At 40.9% G+C, this 20,920-nt stretch overlaps 1 protein-coding gene across 1 annotated transcript in view; it reads right to left on the bottom strand.

Moving 5' to 3' along the window:
- LOC101520931 (cytidine monophosphate-N-acetylneuraminic acid hydroxylase) overlaps positions 1–20,530 on the bottom strand; it is a gene marked incomplete at its 5' end in the record, with an annotated part of 60,169 nt that extends 39,639 nt beyond the window's left edge. The window contains 2 exons of the mRNA XM_004593112.3: positions 17,190–17,281; positions 20,322–20,530. Of these exons, the coding sequence (XP_004593169.3) occupies positions 17,190–17,281; positions 20,322–20,530 (301 nt within the window). The remainder of the gene's footprint in view (positions 1–17,189; positions 17,282–20,321) is intronic.
- Positions 20,531–20,920: the final 390 nt, after the last annotated feature.

Below are 20,920 nucleotides of genomic sequence, written 5' to 3'. Positions count from 1 at the left end.
ATCTCAGTGTACTCAAGAAGGTCTTAATTTATAACATTGCTTACTGTATTCTAAAAGAAACATTAGAGGACAAGTTAATAATACCATGATAATTGGTTATCTAAGTCTTTCACTTGATGCAAGATACAAAAGAAAGCAACCAAGGCATGAAAATGTATGATAAAATACAGGCCCGGAGAGGTGGCCTAGTGGCTAAAGTCCTCGCCTTGAACGCACCGGAATCTCATATGGGCGTCGGTTCTAAATCTGGTGACCCTGCTTCCCATCCAGCGCCCTGCTTGTGGCCTGAGAAAGCAGTCGAGGACGGCCCAAAGACTTGGGACCCTGCACCTGTGTGGGAGAACTGGAGAAGGTTCTGGGCTCCTGGCTTCAGATTGGTGCAGCAACAGCCATTGTGGTCACTTGGGGAGTGAATCATCAGATGAAAGATTTTCCTCTCTGTCTCTCCCTCACTCTGTATATTTGACTTTGTGGTAAAAATAAAATAAATCTTTAAAAACTTAAATAAAAAACTTAAATTTATTTCTGTATTTGAATTTTTAATAAATATGTATTATTTATAATAAAAAACTAAAATAAATAAAAATAAACAAAAAATTTTAAAAAGAAAATATTTGATAAAACAGAATATCAAATTCAAGAAGGTCTTTTAACAGTAAAGAACGTAATTTCAGTGTGCCAAACAGGAGCTCCATTTCCCTTCCCCTCCCTCAGTAGCACGTAGTGGTGGCTGGGACAAGGGAAAGCAGCCTAGATCCACGACCTGGGACTCTCACCATGCAAGACGCCTAAAAGCTACTGGCAGATCCTTGGGTCAGGCAACTAGGTCACCAATAGTGCTGGGCTAAGCCCTCTGGCTGCCCAGCAGCGAGCTCTGGGTACTTGGCAGATGTCTATAAGGCATCTGGCAGATGGCACAGGTGGTGGCATGTAGGAACCTGAGGGTTCATGTCAAGGTGAGAATGAATCCAAGGGATTTCCGTGGACATTGCCACTGTTCTAGCAGATAAGCAAAAGTATTAAGACTGAGTCGTTTAGCGCATGGAACTGGAGGATCTCTAAGAGTCAGGCCCAAACTGAGCAATCAGGACTAGAGGTGGAATTTGCTGGGGCATATGGGTTCTTACTCCTGTGGAAAAACAATCTCATTGGCACATGCAAAAGCAGTGGCTGGGAACAGGCCTGGTTAGGGTACTAAGGGAGCACCCCAGCTAAGAAGGGGCTTCCACTGGTGCGTGTCAGAGCCAGAACAGGTGTAATGGTCTAGGCTGGACATGACTGCAATCTCCCTCAGCATGAGTGTGGAGTGGGTCTGGGGTGCACCAGACTGGGCTACACTCTAGCATCCACTGGTAGGCATGAAAGCCAGCATGGGCATGGGTGTAGAATGGTCTTGGCTAGGTCTTGGCTCCTGCTGACCCACATGTGAGCTGTGTCATACAGACCAAATATGTCTACAGTAAGAACTGGAAGGGGTGTGGGCTGGTTGGGCAAGACCACTGCTCCTGCCAGAAAGAGAGATGGACAAGGCCTACCTGAGCAAAAAACCCACTAGTGTGTGCAACATTTGCCATTGGGAAGGGACCTGAGAGAGGCACTGGGAAACTCCTTTGTCAGAACACAGACCCTGCAGATGAGAGCAAGATAAGGAGCAGATGAGAACCAAGATAAGGAGCAGCCCAGACCAGGCCAGGTCACAATACCCACCGGCATGCTTGTGGGTCAGGTCCAGGGGCAGGCTAGGCTGGGTCATTTAATAACATCCACTGGCATGTTAGGGGCAGGGTCCATGAGCTCCGAGGGCTGGGAGTCTAGCAGGGCCCAAGTTGCCTGACCTGGGTCTGTAGCCTGTCTGTGCAGTGGGGGGTCGGATCTGTGAGCCTTGGGTGTGGTGGGGCTAGTGGGAGCTGGGTCACCTGGCTGGGGTCCCTAGCCTACCAGTGAGAACTGGTCCTTCTCAGAGGAAAAGACAGAATAGTAGACAGCAGGCCCAAATCCACATGGAGATACGACAACTCATTGAGGCCTCCAGAGGACATCTGTACCATCCCAGAGGAAAGAGGACAGAACAAATTCAACAACTACCCCAACCAAATGATGACAGAAAATATCTGAGCAAATGGAAACTCTGAGGCCTACTGTGTCAGCCAGTGGACATTGAAAGGGGTCCCTCATCCTGGGATCGGGGAGATCAACAACATTTCAGAACCGTTGAAATCACCTGGGCAAAACCCTCAGAGTATGCGCCACATTGGGACCCTGGCTTAATATCGGGTGGTCATTCTCAATCCCTGGGTACTGGAACAGTTGGGAGACTGGGTATGGCTTCTCCCCTTATCCCCCTCAATGCCCCCCACCCCCGACAAAACAAGAAGGATAAATAGAAAACTTGGAAAGAGTTATCACAGACACTTTTCCCTAACTCTTAATCCAGTGCCACTCTGATCAACCATGTCAATCAACATCATCCAAAATCAAAAAATAAGGTAAAATAATTTCAATAGAAAATCTGAACAAGGGGCCCGGCGGCGTGGCCTAGCGGCTAAAGTCCTCGCCTTGAATGCCCCAGGATCCCATATGGGTGCCGGTTCTAATCCCGGCAGCTCCACTTCCCATCCAGCTTCCTGCCTGTGGCCTGGGAAAAGCAGTCGAGGACGGCCCAAAGCTTTGGGACCCTGCACCTGTGTGGGAGACCCGGAAGAGGTTCCTGGTTCCTGGCTTCGGATCGGAGCGTACCGGCCCGTTGCGACTCACTTGGGGAGTGAATCATCGGATGGAAGATCTTCCTCTCTGTCTCTCCTCCTCTCTGTATATCCAGCTTTCAAATAATAATAAATTTTTATAAAAAAATAAAAGAAAATCTGAACAAATATGTAAATTGAAAAAGTTCTAACACCAGAAATATTTTGGCAGATACATATGAACATATAGCAGTTAGAAAAAATATTAGCATATTTGGTAGACAAATATAAGTAAAAAATAAGGAGATGAAATATTTGCTTCAAATGAAAAAAGTGTGAATGACTAAGAATGCTGAGCTGGCAAGACATGGGGAGAAAAGGCATACTGATGTACTATTTGATAGGAGCAAAAATTGGTCCATTTCATAAAATGGGTGACAGCACAATGCATACTAAAAAATGGAAAAATGGATGATGAAGTTGTTCATTGATTGATTTAGGATATCAAGCAACAAGGTTGTGTGTGCCATGCTTTTCAGTCCATGTCATACTTGGTTCATGTACAGCTCCTGCCTTTAGCTCCATTTCCCACTTCCATTTTTGTCTCATACAGAGAACCATTTTGAGTGTGTATTGGTCCTCAGTATGTGCCTTACTCTTTTTTTCAATCAACAGAGCAATTTAACATCCAGCCATTCTGTCTTGTATACCTCCTCCCACTTCTCCTAACGACAGATGAGTGTGCCTTCATTCACCTCCACCACATTTTATCTATTCACTCTTCCAGAGTGGACCCCCAGATTCTTCCATGACAGAATTTTCTGGGCTATGAACGGGAGTGGTGTTATGGATCCTAATATGCTCGTAACCCTTGCCTGACTAATCATCATCAGTTACTCTCCAGGACAGCTGTACCAGCCACATGCCTACCACATGTGTAAGGAGCTAAAAGCCTCTGAAAACATCTAACATTGTCCAGGTTTCTAAGTTTTGCCAAGTCAAAAAGATATGACAGCAAAACTTTGTGTATCACTTGAAATTTTCTGATTACAAAGAATTTGCAGTTTCCTAATTTCACTGTGTTTAATTAGTAAACGTATATGCCCAATGGCCTCTGGATTTCTTCAGTCTTTCCTTGTCGGTTTGCGTTACTTCCAGCTATCATCTCTTGTCAGTTATAAATATTGCAAAATAATCTCTCGAGCTGATTTTGTGTTGTAATTTTATTCATGGTGTCCTCCATTAAGCAGACATTTTCATTGTCCATGAAGTTCCATTCATCTATAATTATGATTTCTTAATGAATTATTTTATTTTTATTGGAAAGTCAGATATACAGAGAGGAAGATCTTCCATTCATTGATTCATTCTCTAAGTGGCCACAACGGCCAGAGTTGCCAGAGCTGCCAATCTGAAGCCAGGAGTCCAGCGCTTCTTCCAGGTCTCCCACACAGTGCAGAGTCCCAAGGCGTTGGGCTGTCCTCAACTGTTTTCCCAGGCCACAAGCAGGGAATTAGATGGGAAGTGAGGCTGCCGGGATTAGAACGAGCACCCATATGGGATCCCGGAACGTACAAGGCGAGGACTCTAGCTGCTAGGCTACCATGCCAGGCCCTGTATTGGTGATTTTTAAATTATGAGCTTTTGCCTCATAAGGTGCATTTTTATGTGAAGAGCTGAGATGTACTATCCTAGTGCCAGCTCACAAGATATTCTCCCTTTTTGTTTCACTAATTAACCTTCAACATTTAGTTAACTTTTTAATATTTATGGGAAACTTACCTTTAGACTGAGTTATATAAATTATTCAATTGGGGAAAGTCATACTCTTTTAGTAGTAATTCAAGTACATTAATAAGTAACTTCAAGTACACTATCTGTTTTTATGGCAAAAAATAAAGCAATAAATATTTCAAATTCCAACAGTCATGACTACAAAAATTATATGTTAATATTCAGTCATGTGTTGCATAAAGATACTAAGGTTAACAACATATTGATGAACAGGATGAAAGTCCCACGAATTACAATGACGATTAAAAACTCTTTATCATCTTATGCATGCTTAGCTAAGGAAAATGCAAGAGAAAAGGAAATTGCAGAAGAAAGAGGAGACGGCTTTAGCAGAAGGCTTTTCAGATCTCAACAACTCTGCTTTATAAGTTGGTAAATATGGACCCCAACAAAGGAAAGTTTCGCATTAATGCTGTATTATGTGTTACAAGCAAATCTATGATAAGAAAAAGAAACAAAATGAACAAACCACCATGGACTCTCTGGAAAAGACTGTCACATTAAGAAGAACCCCAGGCCAGTCCCTCAAGAGGATGTCACTGTTATCCAAAAAGACAATAGCATCACGTGGGACTGCCTGATCACCTTCCAGGGGGAGAAGACATGCAGGTAGAAGACAGTGATACTCATGACTTAAATCTTGTGTGCACCTCAGCTAACATATTTGTTAGTGACTTTCTACCAGAATAAAAAAGGTTTATGGAACAATAAGCATATATTTTATAAAAGCAGCGACAAAATTTGATGAAACAGTAAAGTTGCTGCTTGGGAGGCCTGTATTCGAAATTAAATTGCCTGGAACTGAGTCACACACCTGTTTCTTTAAAAAAAAAATCATTATAGACTAAATCGAGGTGGTGGAATAGGGTAAGGACACATTTAACAAATGGAGAAGCATTAGCCACGGTGAAGCAGACAGGGCACACTCCAGGAAATAGAAGAGGACAGAATGACAGCAGAGAGGCACCTACAGACTGACAGACATGGGAAGCAGCAGAGACAACAGTGTGGTATTGCAGTGACCAATACCGCAGCGAGCAGTGGTCTGAACTGCACCGGTAGCCGGAACTCCACCAGTAACAAAGTAGGAAGGGGCATTCACCGGGAGCTCAGGAGGTGAACCCAGACAAAGAGCTGCCTGTCCTGCTGGTCTGTTTGATTTGACCAGGAGCAGAGACAGAGTGGCAGGTCCCAGATGGGCGGTGTGGGAACAGGGTGGATTTCACAGCCCAGTCTGCTCCCTAGAGCCAAATCAGGCACCATTTTGTGTAGAGAGACAAAGACTATGGGACAGGACTGCACATGCACTGAGCTGGGAGTGAACTCACTTCTGGCTCAGTGAACTGCAACAATGTGGCATCCTACAGGTTCCACCCAAGATAGGTTTGAGTAGCCCTCCAACCTGACAGCTAGCAGATCAAGAACTCTAGTAGTGGCACAATTTTGTACAGTGTGGCAAAAGCTTTAAGATTGCAGGGACAATAGTGAGTTGTGCATGCGCTAAGCTGGGAATGAACTCACTAAGGAAAATTTGTCAATAGCTCACTTTTCAGTCCAGTGCTGCCATCGCTGTATGATGGCTGTAGATAGTGAAAGACAACTTGGTCCATCTGGAGATACGTTATCAGCCATGAGTTTATGGCTTCATTAGCATCTTAGTCAGCAACATGTGGTCATAAAAAAGAAGTCAGAAATCAGAAAAGTAAAGGAATCTCACCTACCCATTCATTTCGATTATTTTGCTATGTTTCAACTCTCCCCCTCTGCCTATTCTCAAAGAGAAATAATCCATTTATCATACAATTAACTCCTTTAACATATGTGACTTAGTGGTTCTTGTTATGTTCACTTGTTGTGCAAAAAAACTCTCATAATTCCAGAACATTTCATCAGCTATTAAAAGCCCTGTAACTTTTAGCTGTCACTCCTCTTTTCCCCTCAACCCCTGAAAAACCATTAATCTGTGTTCTATCTTGATGATTTTCCTGTTGTGGACATTTCATATATACATATTTTTAGGGAATTTTCCCTTATTACTTCATTGAATACATTCTTTTATTTCAACTTAGCAGTTTATAGTATTCAAGCAAGATTTTACAGAACTCTGTGCATTCAAGGGCAATCAAAACAGTCTTATAACTCTAACAAGCCATATATTAACCAATGAAGAATAGAACATTCTTAGGCATTTCATATATTTGTAAAAGTAAACTGTATGTTATTTTCACATCTGCCTTCCTCATTTTGCACAATGTTTTCACTTTGTGTCCATGCTGTAGCCTATTTCTGTGCTCAATTCATCCTCTTTTTTTGGCTGAATAATACCCCTTGCATAGATAAACCACACCGATTCTAATGAATAATACTCCTGTAAGTAATACTCCTGTAACTATTCGTGCACACATTTTTATATGAGTGTATTTTCAGTTCTCTTGGTTTAATACTTAGGAATGGACTTACTAGGTCATAATTAATTTTACATTTAGTTTTGAGGAACATTTTTCCAAAGCACTGCACCATGTTACATTCCTATAAGGAATGCATGACTGTTTTTATTTCTTCACATTCTTGGCAAGCCTTTTTATGACTTTATTTCTTTATTTGCAAGTTAAGGCAACACAGAGAAGAGACGAGAAATCTTCTATCTGCTGTATTTTCTCACCAAATGCCCACAACAGCCAGGCTGGGCCAGGCCAAGATCAGGGGCCCGGAGTTCTGTTGGGCATTCCCCTAACTGAATTGGTGGACTCAGAACTCCAACCATAGGGAGAATCCCAGGATTTGTGGTCTGACTGTGGAGTGCATGTGTCAGGACTGGACCTCTTCAGTGGCTTAGATGGAGCAGTGGACAGCATGCCTAGATGCACATGGAGGACATGGCAGTCCATTGGGGCCTGCAAAGAACATCTGGTACCAGAGCAGAGGAAGGATGGCAGAACAAATTGATCAACTAACTCAGCCAACTGTTGACGGCAAATATCTGGGCAAATGGAAACTCTAAGGTAGACTGTGTAAGCCAATGGACCTTGGAAGTATTTCCTCATCCTTGGATTGGCGAAATTGATGGCATTTCAGAACTATCGAAACCACTTGAGCAGAACCCTCAGAACATGCTCCACATTGGTACCCCGAATTGATATAGGGTGGCAGCTTCCCATCCCCAGCTACTGAGGCAGTTGGGAGGCTGAGTGTGGCTTCTCCCCTTTTCTCCTCCTCGCCCCCCCAGATACAAGAAGAAAAAAAGTGGTCTCACCCATTTCCCCCTAATCCTTGATCCTGCCCACCCTAACCAACTATGTATGTGTTACCAAAGAAGAGACCAAGCATTTCATTCAGTTTTGCTTAACCGTACATTGGAGACAGGACTGTCACACTGGCTGATTGGTTCATTGCATTACTTCACTACTTTGCTATAGTGTCTCCCTACAGATATTATTCCAGAAGTTTTCACAAAAGCCCCAAGGCAGTTGTAGATTTGTGGGCTACACACTCACAAAATGTCAACTGACCTTTAATTTTCACAAGCTGAGTTTATAGCCACACCTATGCTTCTCTTTTTTTAATTTATTCATTAATTACATTGTATTATGTGACACAGTTTCATGGGTACTGGGATTCTCCCCACCCCTCCCCAAACCCTCTCCACATGGTGGATTCCTCCACCTTGTTGCATAACCACAGTTCAAGTTCAGCTGAGATTCTCTCATCGCAAGCATATACCAAACACAGAGTCCAGCATCCCATTGTCCAGTCAAGTTCAACGGCTTTTTAGGGAGACCCTCTCTGGTCCAAAGGCAGAGCCAGCACAGTATCATCCCGATCAATCGAAAGCTCCAACATACCATCAGCAACAATTTACAACGTTATGGAATTAATTGACATAGTATTGAGTAACCAATATGTTAAAAATAAATGCGAGTTCTTAACCACATCCTGTGACCACCTCATTGACATTTCAATTTTAGTTTATACACAACGGGTTCTATACATCTTAAAATAGCTACAGATTATTGTTCAGCTGTCTTGTGTCTATTTTCATTATAACATTTAGCCTTTTATAGCATTGAAGCATAATTTTGCTGAACCTGGCTTTTTTTTTTTCCGGGTAGTCTAGACTGGCTTATAACTCCAACAAGACAGATGTCAACAGTTTAGGTGCAGAACAGTTTTAGGAGGGATGTGCAGAGAAATCCTCAATACCCTAGTGAGGAGTAACTAATATTTCACGTCTTCCTCACACCTTCTAGGGTGATGGAAGATTTCTCCGCTCCTCCACCCCCTTATGGAATAACACAGGGTATTAAAAGTATATTAAGTTTTACAATTCTTTGATGTAGATCATAAGCAGTCTGACTCACATTTATTGTTGGTTCGTTGGTTGCTTCACAATATCTGATTGCATGTGAGATAATCTGTTTGAGGTTAAGATAATATTACATTTTACAGATACTATTTTGCATATTGACATCATATCATCTTAAATTAAGGCAAACATGTGATATCTAACCTTTTGGGATTGGCTCATTTCCCTTAGCATTATGGTTTCCAGTTGGGCCCTTTTGGCCACAAAGAACTGCATTTTGTTTTTTTGGTTTTTTTTAATAGCTGAATAGTATTCCATGGAGTAGATGAACCATAGCTTTCTTATCTAATCTTCTGCTGATGGGCATTTTGATTGCTTCCATGTTTTTGCAATTACTGATTGTGCTGCTATGAACATAGGGGTGCATGTTGGTTTCTCATGAAACACACACCTATGCTTCTTATCAGTTTTATAACCAATAATTTATACAGTGTAATAATTGGTTGCTGGGCCTAGATCAACCTTCAGATTATCTAGAAAAAGTCACCCTTTTGGGTTTATTTGTTACAAGTGAAAGGTAAAACAAGGATGATGTGTTACAGTTAGCAACTGCCCCATAATGGCACCATGCCTTGCTGGAATGCAAGAATGAAACCTCACATCTCAATGAGCAACATGTTTGTACAAAGGGGAATGGAGAACGCCTGTGCACGCATGCTTTTTCCAAAAGTCACTCTAAGCTATTCTCATAGAAACCCGTGGGTCAGAGCGACCCTGACATTCCACACTGTATAGTATGGTGTGGATTTGAGTCCAAACAAACACAGAGGAAGTACAAGCAAAGTACACAGATGGGGGGGGTGCAGTCCAGGAGGCACCTGGTTCAGTTCTAATACACGTAAGGCTGCCCTTACATTTGCCTACATGTGCTTAGGTGCATAGTTTTCTCATAATTAGGTCATACTGTAAATAATACTTGTAACTCCTTGTTTTGGCTTTATAAATATGAAGTCTTTTCTCTTGTTACTATGGTTTTTACAGTACTCTCACTTTAGGAATGCATTAGAGTCACCTTTAATGTAAAACTTATTTCTAATTTTCCTCTTTTGTAAAGAGTATTGGTGTGAATGAATATACTCAGACTCACATGAAAGGTTTTCTGAAGATTCATGTCTATCTTATGGAAAACTTACATATGGATTTGAAGGTCTTTTTCACCAAAATAGGCTTGTACATCTTTTAGCTGCTTTCCCAAAAACTTTTTTTCTCATTTGTTATTATTATTATTAATATTATTTTATGCTATAGTTCCATATGATCTGGGATTTGCCCAATCTTCCTGCAAATCCCCTCTTCCCCAAACTGATTTCCCCATATAATTGCAATAGTCCTAATTCCAACATTGCTGGCATGGACACTGGCAGAATCCAGCATCCTATTGTTAAGATATATTAACAGTTTCATTGAAAGTCTACTTTTGATCTGGAAGTAGAGATGCATACTGCATTGTATCCTCACATCTGCCTATGATAGTCTCCATTATATAGTTACTATACATCTCCTTAAATGAAAAGCCTCAGTACAAAATCAGCAAGAAGAAAAAAAAATTTACAATGCCATGAAGTTAAATAATATGCTACCAAATAACTAATGTGTCGCTGAAGAAATGAAAAAGGAAATCAGGAATCTTCTTGAATAAAATGATGCTACTGTATGACCTATGAGTTTGTGAATGATTTAATATTAATTTAAAAAACCTTTTAAACAAATTAAATGAAAAACAAAAACATTGAAATCCATGAGACATAGTTTTTGCTGATCTTTGTGAGATGTATCTCGTTTAGGCAGCAGGTAATTGAGTTTTTCAATACAGTCTATTAATCTATGACATTTGATCGATGAGTTTAATTTTTTACATTCAGTATTAATATGAATGGGTGGTAATTTGATCCTGTCATTTTAGCAATGAGTTGTTCATTGATCAATTTAGTCTCCTGTTGTTATTTTACTGGGATGTTCTCCACAACCAAACAAAAACGTTTGGTTTTGGTGGGTGCTATTCCTCTTCTCTGACAAGGGAATGTTTTTAAGTATCATTTGTAAGGCAGGTCTAGAAGGGGCATATTCTTTGAGCTTTGCTTTGCTGTCAAAGAATTTTATTTCATTTTCTTTTGCATGTCTTCCCAGATGTGTAGAAGTTATCACACTGTCCACTCTGTCTATATATTATATAGTCGTACTACAGCTTCCACTTTTACTTCTCACATCTGTGTGTTACCTATTTTTGCCCTATCAACTTGCAGCTTATATTTACATCATTAAATCAGCTCGCAGGGCACTGAAAAAAAAATTAATTTTATTTCATTTTCAAAGACAAAGGAAAGCTTTGCTGGGTATATTATTCTGGGTTGACAATTTTTTCCTCTTAGAATCTGGGATATATCACTTCATTCTCTTCTGGCCTGGAGCATTTCCTGTGAGAGGTTTCCTGTGAATTTAATTGGCATTCCTTTATGTGCCAATTCATTTTTTCACATGCACATTTAAGGATTTTTTTATTCATGTTCTATTAATGAGAGCTTGATTATTATGTGTCACAGTGAGGATTGTTTTTTGTCAACCTTGTTGGGAGTTCTATATCCCTGCTGGAGGCTGTTTCCCAGTAATTTCTCCAGATTAAAGAACTTTTCCCATATTATTTCATTAAATATATTTTAAATGCACCTTCTCTTCACCTTCTGGTACTCCCATAACTCATATTTGGCCCTTTAATAGTGTCTTCTAATTCTTGAATATTTTTCTTAATTTCTCAGATCCTCTTCCAGCTTTTTGATTGTTTCACCATTGTGGCAAGAAATATCATCCAATTCTGATTCTTTCTTCTGCCTCATTCATTCCATTGTGGAAACTATCCACTGAATTTTTAATTGGCTCCACTGTGTCCTTCATCTCTAATAGCTGCTTGATTTTGTTTCAGTGTTACTATTTCCTATGTGACATATTCCTTAAATTCCTGCATGTGCTTCTCATTGTTGATAAGAAACTTTATAACAGTGTTTTGAATTCTGTATCCCCCATTTTCTCAATGTCTTCCTCAATTAACTCTGATGTTGGTAAAGGCTTTTGCTCCTTTGCAGGGGAGTCTTCAGTAGTATTCATTGTGCATTTTTTCTCTTTTTTTGCTCTTGGTCAATGTACTTCTGATTATCAGATTCTTCTCCTTGGGGCAGGTTTCTAAGCTCTGTCACCCACAGGTCTACAGTTCAATTTTACTTAATACAGTCGGTACACATTTCTTTGTTTGCAGTCACTTGTGCCACTCCCTCCAGTGAGGTTCAGGTCTGGATTCTTGTGTTAGATTTCCACCACAGTCTGCATAGCCTCAGCTTCTGGCATCCCACTCCCTACCTCCTGAGATACCATGCTGAGGTTGCACCATTTTCTGTACAACCTTTCTCCAACTTCCAGTTGGAGCAGTTCCTAGGATTAGGGAGATGCCAGGTGTCCTAAATAACTGGTTTGTTGGTGGTGCTGATCTTGCAGGAACCTGCTGGCCATAAGTTCTGAGGGCTACTTGAACCTATTTTGATCAATAGGATGCCAAATTCAGCATTTTTTAAAATGTGTGACCAGTGCAATGCATTGAGCTCAATGAGTTCACTTTCAGCTCAGCGCATGTGTAGCTCACGGTTGTCCCTCAGTCTCAAGGCCTTTGCCACTTTGTACAAAATGGCACCTGATCTGCCAGTGGTGGAGTTCTTGATCTGATGACCATTAGGTCTGGCGGCTACCCAGATGTATTTTGGGTGGAATCTGTGGGCTTCCATGTTGATGCAATGCACTGAACTAGAAATGAGTTCATTCCCAGCTCAGAGAATGCACAGTCCTGTCCCACATGCCTTGCCTCACTAAACAAGATGTTGCCTTATGCTTCTCTGGTTGAGGTTTGAGTTGGGAGATTCACCCTGTTCCTGAACCAGCTACTTGGGGTCTGCTGCTCTGTTTCTGCTCCAGGTTGAATCAAGCAAATCAGCAGGACGGGTAGCTCATTGCCTGGATTCACCTCCTGAGCTCTCTGTCAACTACCCCTCTCACCTGGCTGCTGGTGGAGCTTCAGTGGCAGTGCTTAATTCACTGTTCACTGACTGCCGCTGGAATATCTGGTCACCACAACACCACTCCATTGTCTCCACTTTTTTGCAGTGTCCGAGAGTCTCTAGGTGCCTGTCCTCTTCTATTTTCTGGAATGTACCCTCTCTGCTTCACCCTGGCTAAAGATTCTCCATTCTGTTTAAACATGTTCTGTCATCTTGATTCTTATTCCCAAAAACTTTTAAGGAAGCCCTGATACCTTTTAATATACTAGAGAACATCTGTTGAGACATGCTCTTGAATGTGGAATTGCTGAGTCAAAATGTAGATACATTCATCAATGTGTGAGGAAGCCACTGCAGGATTTCACATTTGGGAATAAAATAAACTAACATGAATTTTTCAAAAGCAGATGCTCAGACCATGTGCTACAGGGATAGTGTGTTGGAGAAGGGAAGCATGGAAGTAGGAAGGTCAACTGCACAGTACAGGGTGATGGAGGTAAATCTTGCAGTTGGAGATATGGTAGTCCCCTTATTAATGGTTGAATGTGGGGATTGACAGAAGGAAAGCTCGAGGATAACTCCCAACTTTGATTCACTAAAATGGATGTGGAACCGCTTCAGAGACAGGAAAGATGGAGAAGCAAAGGTTTTAAGGACAGGCTGAGATTGGACTGTAAGAGTTCTGGTTTTGGCTGCATGCTTGCACTGGCCACTGGAAATTCATGCTAAGATATCTAATAGGCAGTTGGATCTGGGGTCTGGAGCTCAGAGATGAGTTCCAAGCTGAAGGTGTATTTCTTTGAATAAAGACACTGCTTAGAATTGTGGAGTAAATGTAGTCACTTAGAGTTAATATAAAGAGAACTTAGGACAGAGTTCAAGGGTATTCAACATCAAAAGTCTAGAATGCGTGAGTCAGCAGAGGAGACTTAGTAGGGGCTAAGTGTGCAAGGATCAAAAAACAGGAGATTGTGATAAAATAGATTAATGATTTCCAAAGATGTCAACATTCTAATACACAGGAAATGATAAATTGGGTTACACAGCAAAGTGCAATTAAAGTTGAAGATGAAAAGAAGGTTGCTAATCAGCTAACTTTAAAATGGGGAGTTAGCCTAAATTATCTGGGTGGCCTAATGTAGACATTAGAATCCTTCAAAATGGAAGAGGGAGAGGCCAGTGGTATGGCATGATGAGCTAAACCCCCTCCTGCCATGCCGTCATCCCATATGGGCACGAATTCAAGTCCTAGCTGCTTTACATCTAACTTACCTCCCAGCTAATGACCTGGAAAAACACTGGCACATGACCCAAGTACATGGGTCCCTGCCACTCATGTTGGAGACTCGGATCCACAACACAGAGGAAGAGGGGTAACTACAGGAAAATAGTCCTCTGGTAAATATGAGGAAACAGGACTCCTGTTCAAGGAACAAGGAAATCTTACAAGCCGATTCAGCTCATCTATTGTAACACAAGGCAAAGAGATGTATGTAGGCACAGAGATAGGTGAGTCACAGATGCTTTATTTCCTTTTGAATTGTTGCTGGCTAAATACCTGGAGCTGGGCAATAGATTAAGAGATTTATTAAGTCATGGTATAGAAGTCCAAGACACAGCACCAACATATACTTGTCCTGACATGGTAGGAACATCTCTTAGAGTGACAGTGTGAAAGAGTCAAACACCAGAGCCCATCTTGCTTATTTGGTTTTTTTTCTAAAGATTTATTTATTTTACTGTAGTCAGATATACAGAGGAAAAGAAAAACAGAGAGGAAGATCTTTCGTCTGTTGATTCACTCCCCAAGTTGCCTCAATGGCCAGAATTGCACCTCTCCAAAGCCAGGAGCCCAGAACCTCTTCTGGGACTCCCGCATGGGTGCAGGGTCCCAAGGCTTTGGGCCGTCCTCGCCTGCTTTCCCAGGCCACAAGCAGGGAGCTGGATGAGAAACCAGGCCACTAGGATTAGAACTGGTGCCCATATGGGATCTCGGCACATACAAGGTGAGGACGTTAGCCAAGAGGCTACTGTGCTAGGCCTGGAGCCCACCTTGATTTACAAGTTAGCTTTCATGAACTAACACAGTCTTGTGACCTAATTTTGGGTGAAGTGAAAGACATGAACCTGTTCTTGTTTGTTTTTTTTTTTAATTTATTTATTTTTAATTAATATTTAGCATTATGTGACAGTTTCATAGGCTTTGGGAATGAACCTGTTCTTAAAGATGGAGCCTCCATGATCTAATTATCCCTTAAGAGTACCCCCACTACCACTTGACAACATTATGCTGAGGTTTAAATTTCAACATTGGTTTTAGTGAGGACAAATCATAGCTAGAAGAAAATGATTCTCCAAGGCTGGTGTTGTACAAATGGGTTAAGGTGCTGCCTGCAATACTGTCATTGCATATGGGTCCTGTTAGACTCAGCTGTTCCATTCCGATCCAACTCCCTGTTACTGGGCCCAGGAAAACACACATGATGGTCCAAGTACTTGGACCCCTGAACCCACATGGAAGACCTAGCAGAAGTTCCTGGCATCTGGCTTCAGCCAGGCACATCCCTGGCTGTTGTAACCATTTGGGGAGTCAATCTTTGGATTGAAGATCTGTTTCTTTATCTCTCCATATCTCAGCAACTCTTCTTTTTCAGATTTATTTATTTTCATTTTAAAGTCAGATTTACAGAGAGAAGGTAAGACAGAGAGAAGGTAAGACAGAGAGAAAGATCTTCTATCCATTGGTTCACTTCCCAAATGGTTGCAATGGCTGGAGCTGAGCCTATCTGAAGCCAGGAGCTTCCTCTGGGTCTCCTACATGATGTAGGGTCCCAAGGTTTTGGTCATCCTCCATCGCTTTTCCAGGCAGCAGGCAGTGAGCTGGATATGAAGTGGAACAGCTGGAACACAAATAAGTGCACATATGGGATCCTGGAACTTACAAGGGGCATATTAGCCAATTGAGACATCACATCAGGCCCTTCATTAACTCTTTAAAGTAAGTAAGCAAGTAAATAAATAAATAAATCTGATTTTAAAAATTATGCACCACTATTGAATCCCTCTTACCATACTGTGGGGTTAACATAAAAGTAAAATGAAATAATTTACACAGATTGCCAACATGGTACTTGGCACACACTTGGGAAAATATGAGATTTAATCTTAATTCTCAAACTAGAATTCAAGATTCTTTGCAATGTATTTTTGATGTCTTATATTTCACTACTTTGATGAACATGACCCACATTCCAGCCAACCAACTACACATTCAGCCACATGACATATTCCCTAAGTTGTTCCTTCTCCCAGGAATGCCCTTCTTTCTCTTGTATGCCTGTTGAAATTTTGATCATCTTTTAAATACCAACACAGACACTATCCCTGGCATGAAGTCTTCAGTAATTTCCAAAATCAGACCAAAATCTACTCATAAAAAAATTTCTTAGCAGTAATAGACTTAAATGCCTAACTTACTGCTGAGAGGTAGTCAGTTTTAGGGATTCTCACAGGTATCTTCTTTTACTGACAAAACAATTTTGATAAGTTAGAACTCTATAACTGATGTTTGATTGAAATCCATCTTGTAAAGTTTGACCCAAAGTAGCCTCCCAATTTAATGAATTCAATCCAAATTCAATATGAAAACAAGTTGTAATTCAATGTAATAATATAATTTGTAGCCAAGAAACTGAGTAATAGGAAATCATAGCAGCTGAACTTCTAGCCAATAAGATACTCTAAAACATGACCATGCAAGGCAAATGCTGATAGCAACCAATTAGATTTATCTGTCGATCACTTCCTATATTGTAGCTATAGATATATCCTTACATACGGTGGAGTGGGGCATTCTGAATCATTTTTGCTTCAGAATTCAAGCCTAGAATTGTAATTGAGCCAATTAACAGCTGCAAAACCCATATTTATAGTTTTGCCTGTCAATAAAATGGAGAGAGAGATCTAACAACTTACAACAGAATGTAGGACCAGCAACATTGTAAGCCTCTGCCATCAATGTCAGCATCCCACATGAACAGCTACTCCAGTTTTGTCCAGCTCCCTGTTAGCATACCTGAGAAAGCAGCAGATGGAAACCGAAAGTACCTGGGCTCTTACAACCTACATGAGAAACCCAGACAGTGTTCTAGGCTATTGACTTTAGCCTGGCTCAGCCCTAGCCATTGTGGTCATTTGGACAGTGAACCAGTTAAAAAATATTTGAAATAAAAATGCTCCCAAAATTTCAGTGACACTGGAAATAATTTCTGACAGCAATAGTGGACCACACTGATGAATACTGATGCTACTCACCCAGTTCATCTTGACAGAAGCTTCCTGGAGGGTTAATATACTTCATCGTGCTCACATCTAACTTCCAGTTGTGCTTTGTGCACTTAACAGACCTGGAGAAACAGTTACACTTAACTTTATAAAATAGTGAAAATAAAAACTAAAATTGATTAAGCTTAAATGCACTTTCTAACAATGACAGTAAATTAATTAAATGAGCACTTAATATACAAAAGAAAAACTATGGATAAGTAATATTCAAATATCCAAAGACATGGAGAAAAATCATTAATATGTGATTTTAAAACATGACAATAAATTCTATGTCCCAAAGTGACATATATTAGAGAGCAACAAAGGCAACAGAACAAACTGATCTTCAGAAATGGCTCCGTTTTAGAAGCTAAGATGGATTAAGATACAACTGGGGCCAATACAAGGAAACAATATGATGGTAAATACACATGATTTACAACCACTTACAATCCTGACTCTTACAATAGTGTTCAAAGAGAAAATTTCAAAGGGAAAATATTTCCTGTGGCTTAAGATTTCAGAAGGCATTTATCAGATGAAATACAGGTTGCTTAAATACTGATTAATTTTCAAATATAAGTATGTCTTATAATAGCTAAGACACACCGATACTGGAAAATTATTAACCTGCAATTTAAGTTTAACCAAGTATTCTGTATTTTTGTCTGGTAGCTGTAGTAATCTTATTTCAGAATAAGAACCAGACTGTAACAGGATGTCTAGTATTTTTTTCTTTCTTCTATTTCCGATCAGAGCTTTGAACTGAGTCGAGTGGTTGGAGATAAAGTATAAACAGTCCCATTTATTCTTAGTTTAGTCTAGTTTCTCTAGTGAAGATCCCCTCCCCCATTGGATTTTAAAAAAGAGTTAAAGGTTTAAAAAAAGAGGAAGAAGATATGCTTTAAAACGAACATTTTTTAATCTAAAACCGTCTACTTGAACAAATGGATCATGCTGCCCTTTCTAAACTTCACTGTATGTAACTTTTAAACGATCTTTGTTAGCTATAAAGCAAAACGTATATCTGATTTTTTTCAATATACAAAAGATTATTTTATGATATCCTTTTTATCATCTATTAGTGGCCAAAAGCTTTTCAAAGAATTAAAAAGAGAGCATTCCAGATTCAGCCAGATTCTGGGTCGTGGAAGGGGAAATGGGAGGACCCTGTGCTCTAGGGGAAACTGGGATAGGGTGGGATATCATGGTTGGGTATAGGAAGCAAAAGGACAGAATGGAGCGCAGGAAAGAACAGGTGTAACATTACTGGCTGTACTCAGGAAGGGACTTTTTTTTTCAGCTGAATAGTTACAAAGAGAATGTAAATAGAAATGACTAAATTTGTAGCTGTGGATGAGACTGCAGGGATGCTGTCTCAACATATGTATGCTTGGTGAGCTACAGTGGGGAATAAAGCTGTAAGAACCTTGTTTCTTTCTCTCAAGACTGCAGAAGACAGGGCTAGCCTGCTAGAGCAAGATGAAATCAGAATCATCCCCACCAAGACTGCAGAAAAAGGAGTGTGTAATAAAGTGACCACTGTGTTTGGAAAAGTCAGCAGGGTACAGACATTATGTGGGCCCTTGGAAACAATCCCTTCACCCTGCTCCACAAGAAACTACTTAGTAATAATAACAGTAGCCACACCACACACCACCAGATGGCCTTCTTCAGTGTTGGTTTTTAATGTGTTTGATTCAATCCTCTCAGAAACCTGACAAGGTAGGTAACACTTTCATCTTCATTTCATAAATGAGAAAACTCCGAAGGCCAAAAAGGCTAAGAAACATGTCTATGGTTATTACCAAGTAGGTGAGTGGCAGAGTCAGGCTTTTAACCCAGAACAATATAGACAGGGGTCATGTTCTTAGTCACTAAGCTTCGGAAGCTCTTTAAATGGTTAAATGGTCACTGCATGAAATGGCTGAGAAGAAAACAACAACAAAAAAAAACTGGAGCCTCACCACTCATGCCTATTGCCAAAGTCAGCCAGTGACAAAAACCACCTCTGAGACTTCCTTGATCAAATGCAGGCCATCTAACCTGAGGTTTTACCACACAGCTGGCAGCCCAAAGAATGTCCTAAATAGTTGGAACATAGCTATAATGATGCATTGTTTTATGAATGTAAATGCATATATTTTTATTGTCCCATGGGGGACTCACACACACCACAGGTGCATGGTGGTTGGCATTTACAAATCAAATAATAGGTGAGGCTGGGCCCTGAAACTGTGTTCAGCAAAGCAAATCTTTGTGCAGGTGCAAGAACAATTTGCATTTGAGTGGTTGCCTTTTACACAATCATAAGAGGCAAGTATTAGACAATTCAGACCCTGGCACTGAACTACCTGATAAATAGATCTGATTATACAATGGAAGAAAAAAAGGTCCATCACGAAATGACAAAATCCACCTAGATCAAGCGATGCTGGACTGAATCTGTTGGTAGTGATATCAGCCTATCCAAGCACAAGTCCCAGAGTACTTTCTGAAGTTGCCGGGCGTGCCTCCCATCTCTTAGCAGGCATTAAAATCCAAACAAAACATTCTGTCTTGGTATGGCTGCTGTGCTGGGGAGGGGAGCCCCACACAGACATGTATGTAGAGTCAGTTCTAAGACATGATCAACAGAGACAACTCTCACGACAGTGACAGCAGGTTTCTGGTATTTTCATAATCACAGCTCATTTGTGAAGGAAATTTTCATCTACTCTTCAGCCAGTTCGAGACAATGACATTTCGCTTACTCCCTACACCACACACACTTCTGAGAGAGAAGGAAAGAAATCTGCAAGTGGGGCTTTGAACACAAAATCAAGGTAAATTTGCACTCTACCCATACATGTTCAAGTGCTTCCACAGACACACGTAACCTGAAAGTTTTATTAGCCATCAAACTGGACATCATTTTTAAATCAAAGTTCTCAGGAATCACAGGAAAATTAAGCAAGATATTCCATCCTAAGGTCAAGAACTGTCCAAAGTGGGTAAATATTAGAAAACTTGCAGGGCAAGAAACTGGCCAACTAGTAAATTTAAAGTTCCTACAACAGCACATTTTCTGCCCAATCTAATCACAAATAGGACTGTGAGTTAAATAGCAAAGGACTGTACCTTCCATCTAAATCCTCAATATCCTTTATGAACAGACCTCCCTGGTGCTTGCACAAATTCTTGCATGCCCTCAGGAGCGTGTTGTCCTTGTATAGGATGTAGTCTTTGCCTGTGTTCTTATTTCGGAAAAAATTGATTCCTTCCTTGAGACCAGCAACTTCAGCAGGCGATAGAGACAACAGGATCTCAGCTGTTTGCTCAATGCTGTGTAAAGGCAAACATTGGGAGGGAAGTTAGTAGCAGCCTTCTGAGTTTAGAGATAATCGTTTGAAACTGACAGTGCAAAACCCTTTTTTATTAGAAACTTTCTGCAAGCCCCTCTCTCCAGGCTCCCAGGCTTGGGAGCTACTGGACCGTGCACTTTCTCCCCTTCTCTCCTAAACTGCCAACCCATGGGTCATATTCTTATCCCTGGAAGACCGCGACCTCCTGCACTTGCCTGTCCATCCTCGGAGGGCTCCAGTTCCTGGCGTTTGGAAAGAAAGACTGCTTGCTGCTGGCTGCTCGTTCTGCTTCTGGTTCCTGCTTGCTACTACCAGTCTTCCTGCAGAGAGAGCATTTAACCCCGCTCACTGTTTCCGCAGACACTTTCCTCCCCA

Source organism: Ochotona princeps, chromosome 1, assembly GCF_030435755.1.
Source record: "Ochotona princeps isolate mOchPri1 chromosome 1, mOchPri1.hap1, whole genome shotgun sequence".
Lineage (NCBI taxonomy): Eukaryota > Metazoa > Chordata > Mammalia > Lagomorpha > Ochotonidae > Ochotona > Ochotona princeps.
The sequence above is the reverse complement of the archived record's forward strand: the minus strand, read 5'-3'. Positions and strand labels throughout refer to the sequence as shown.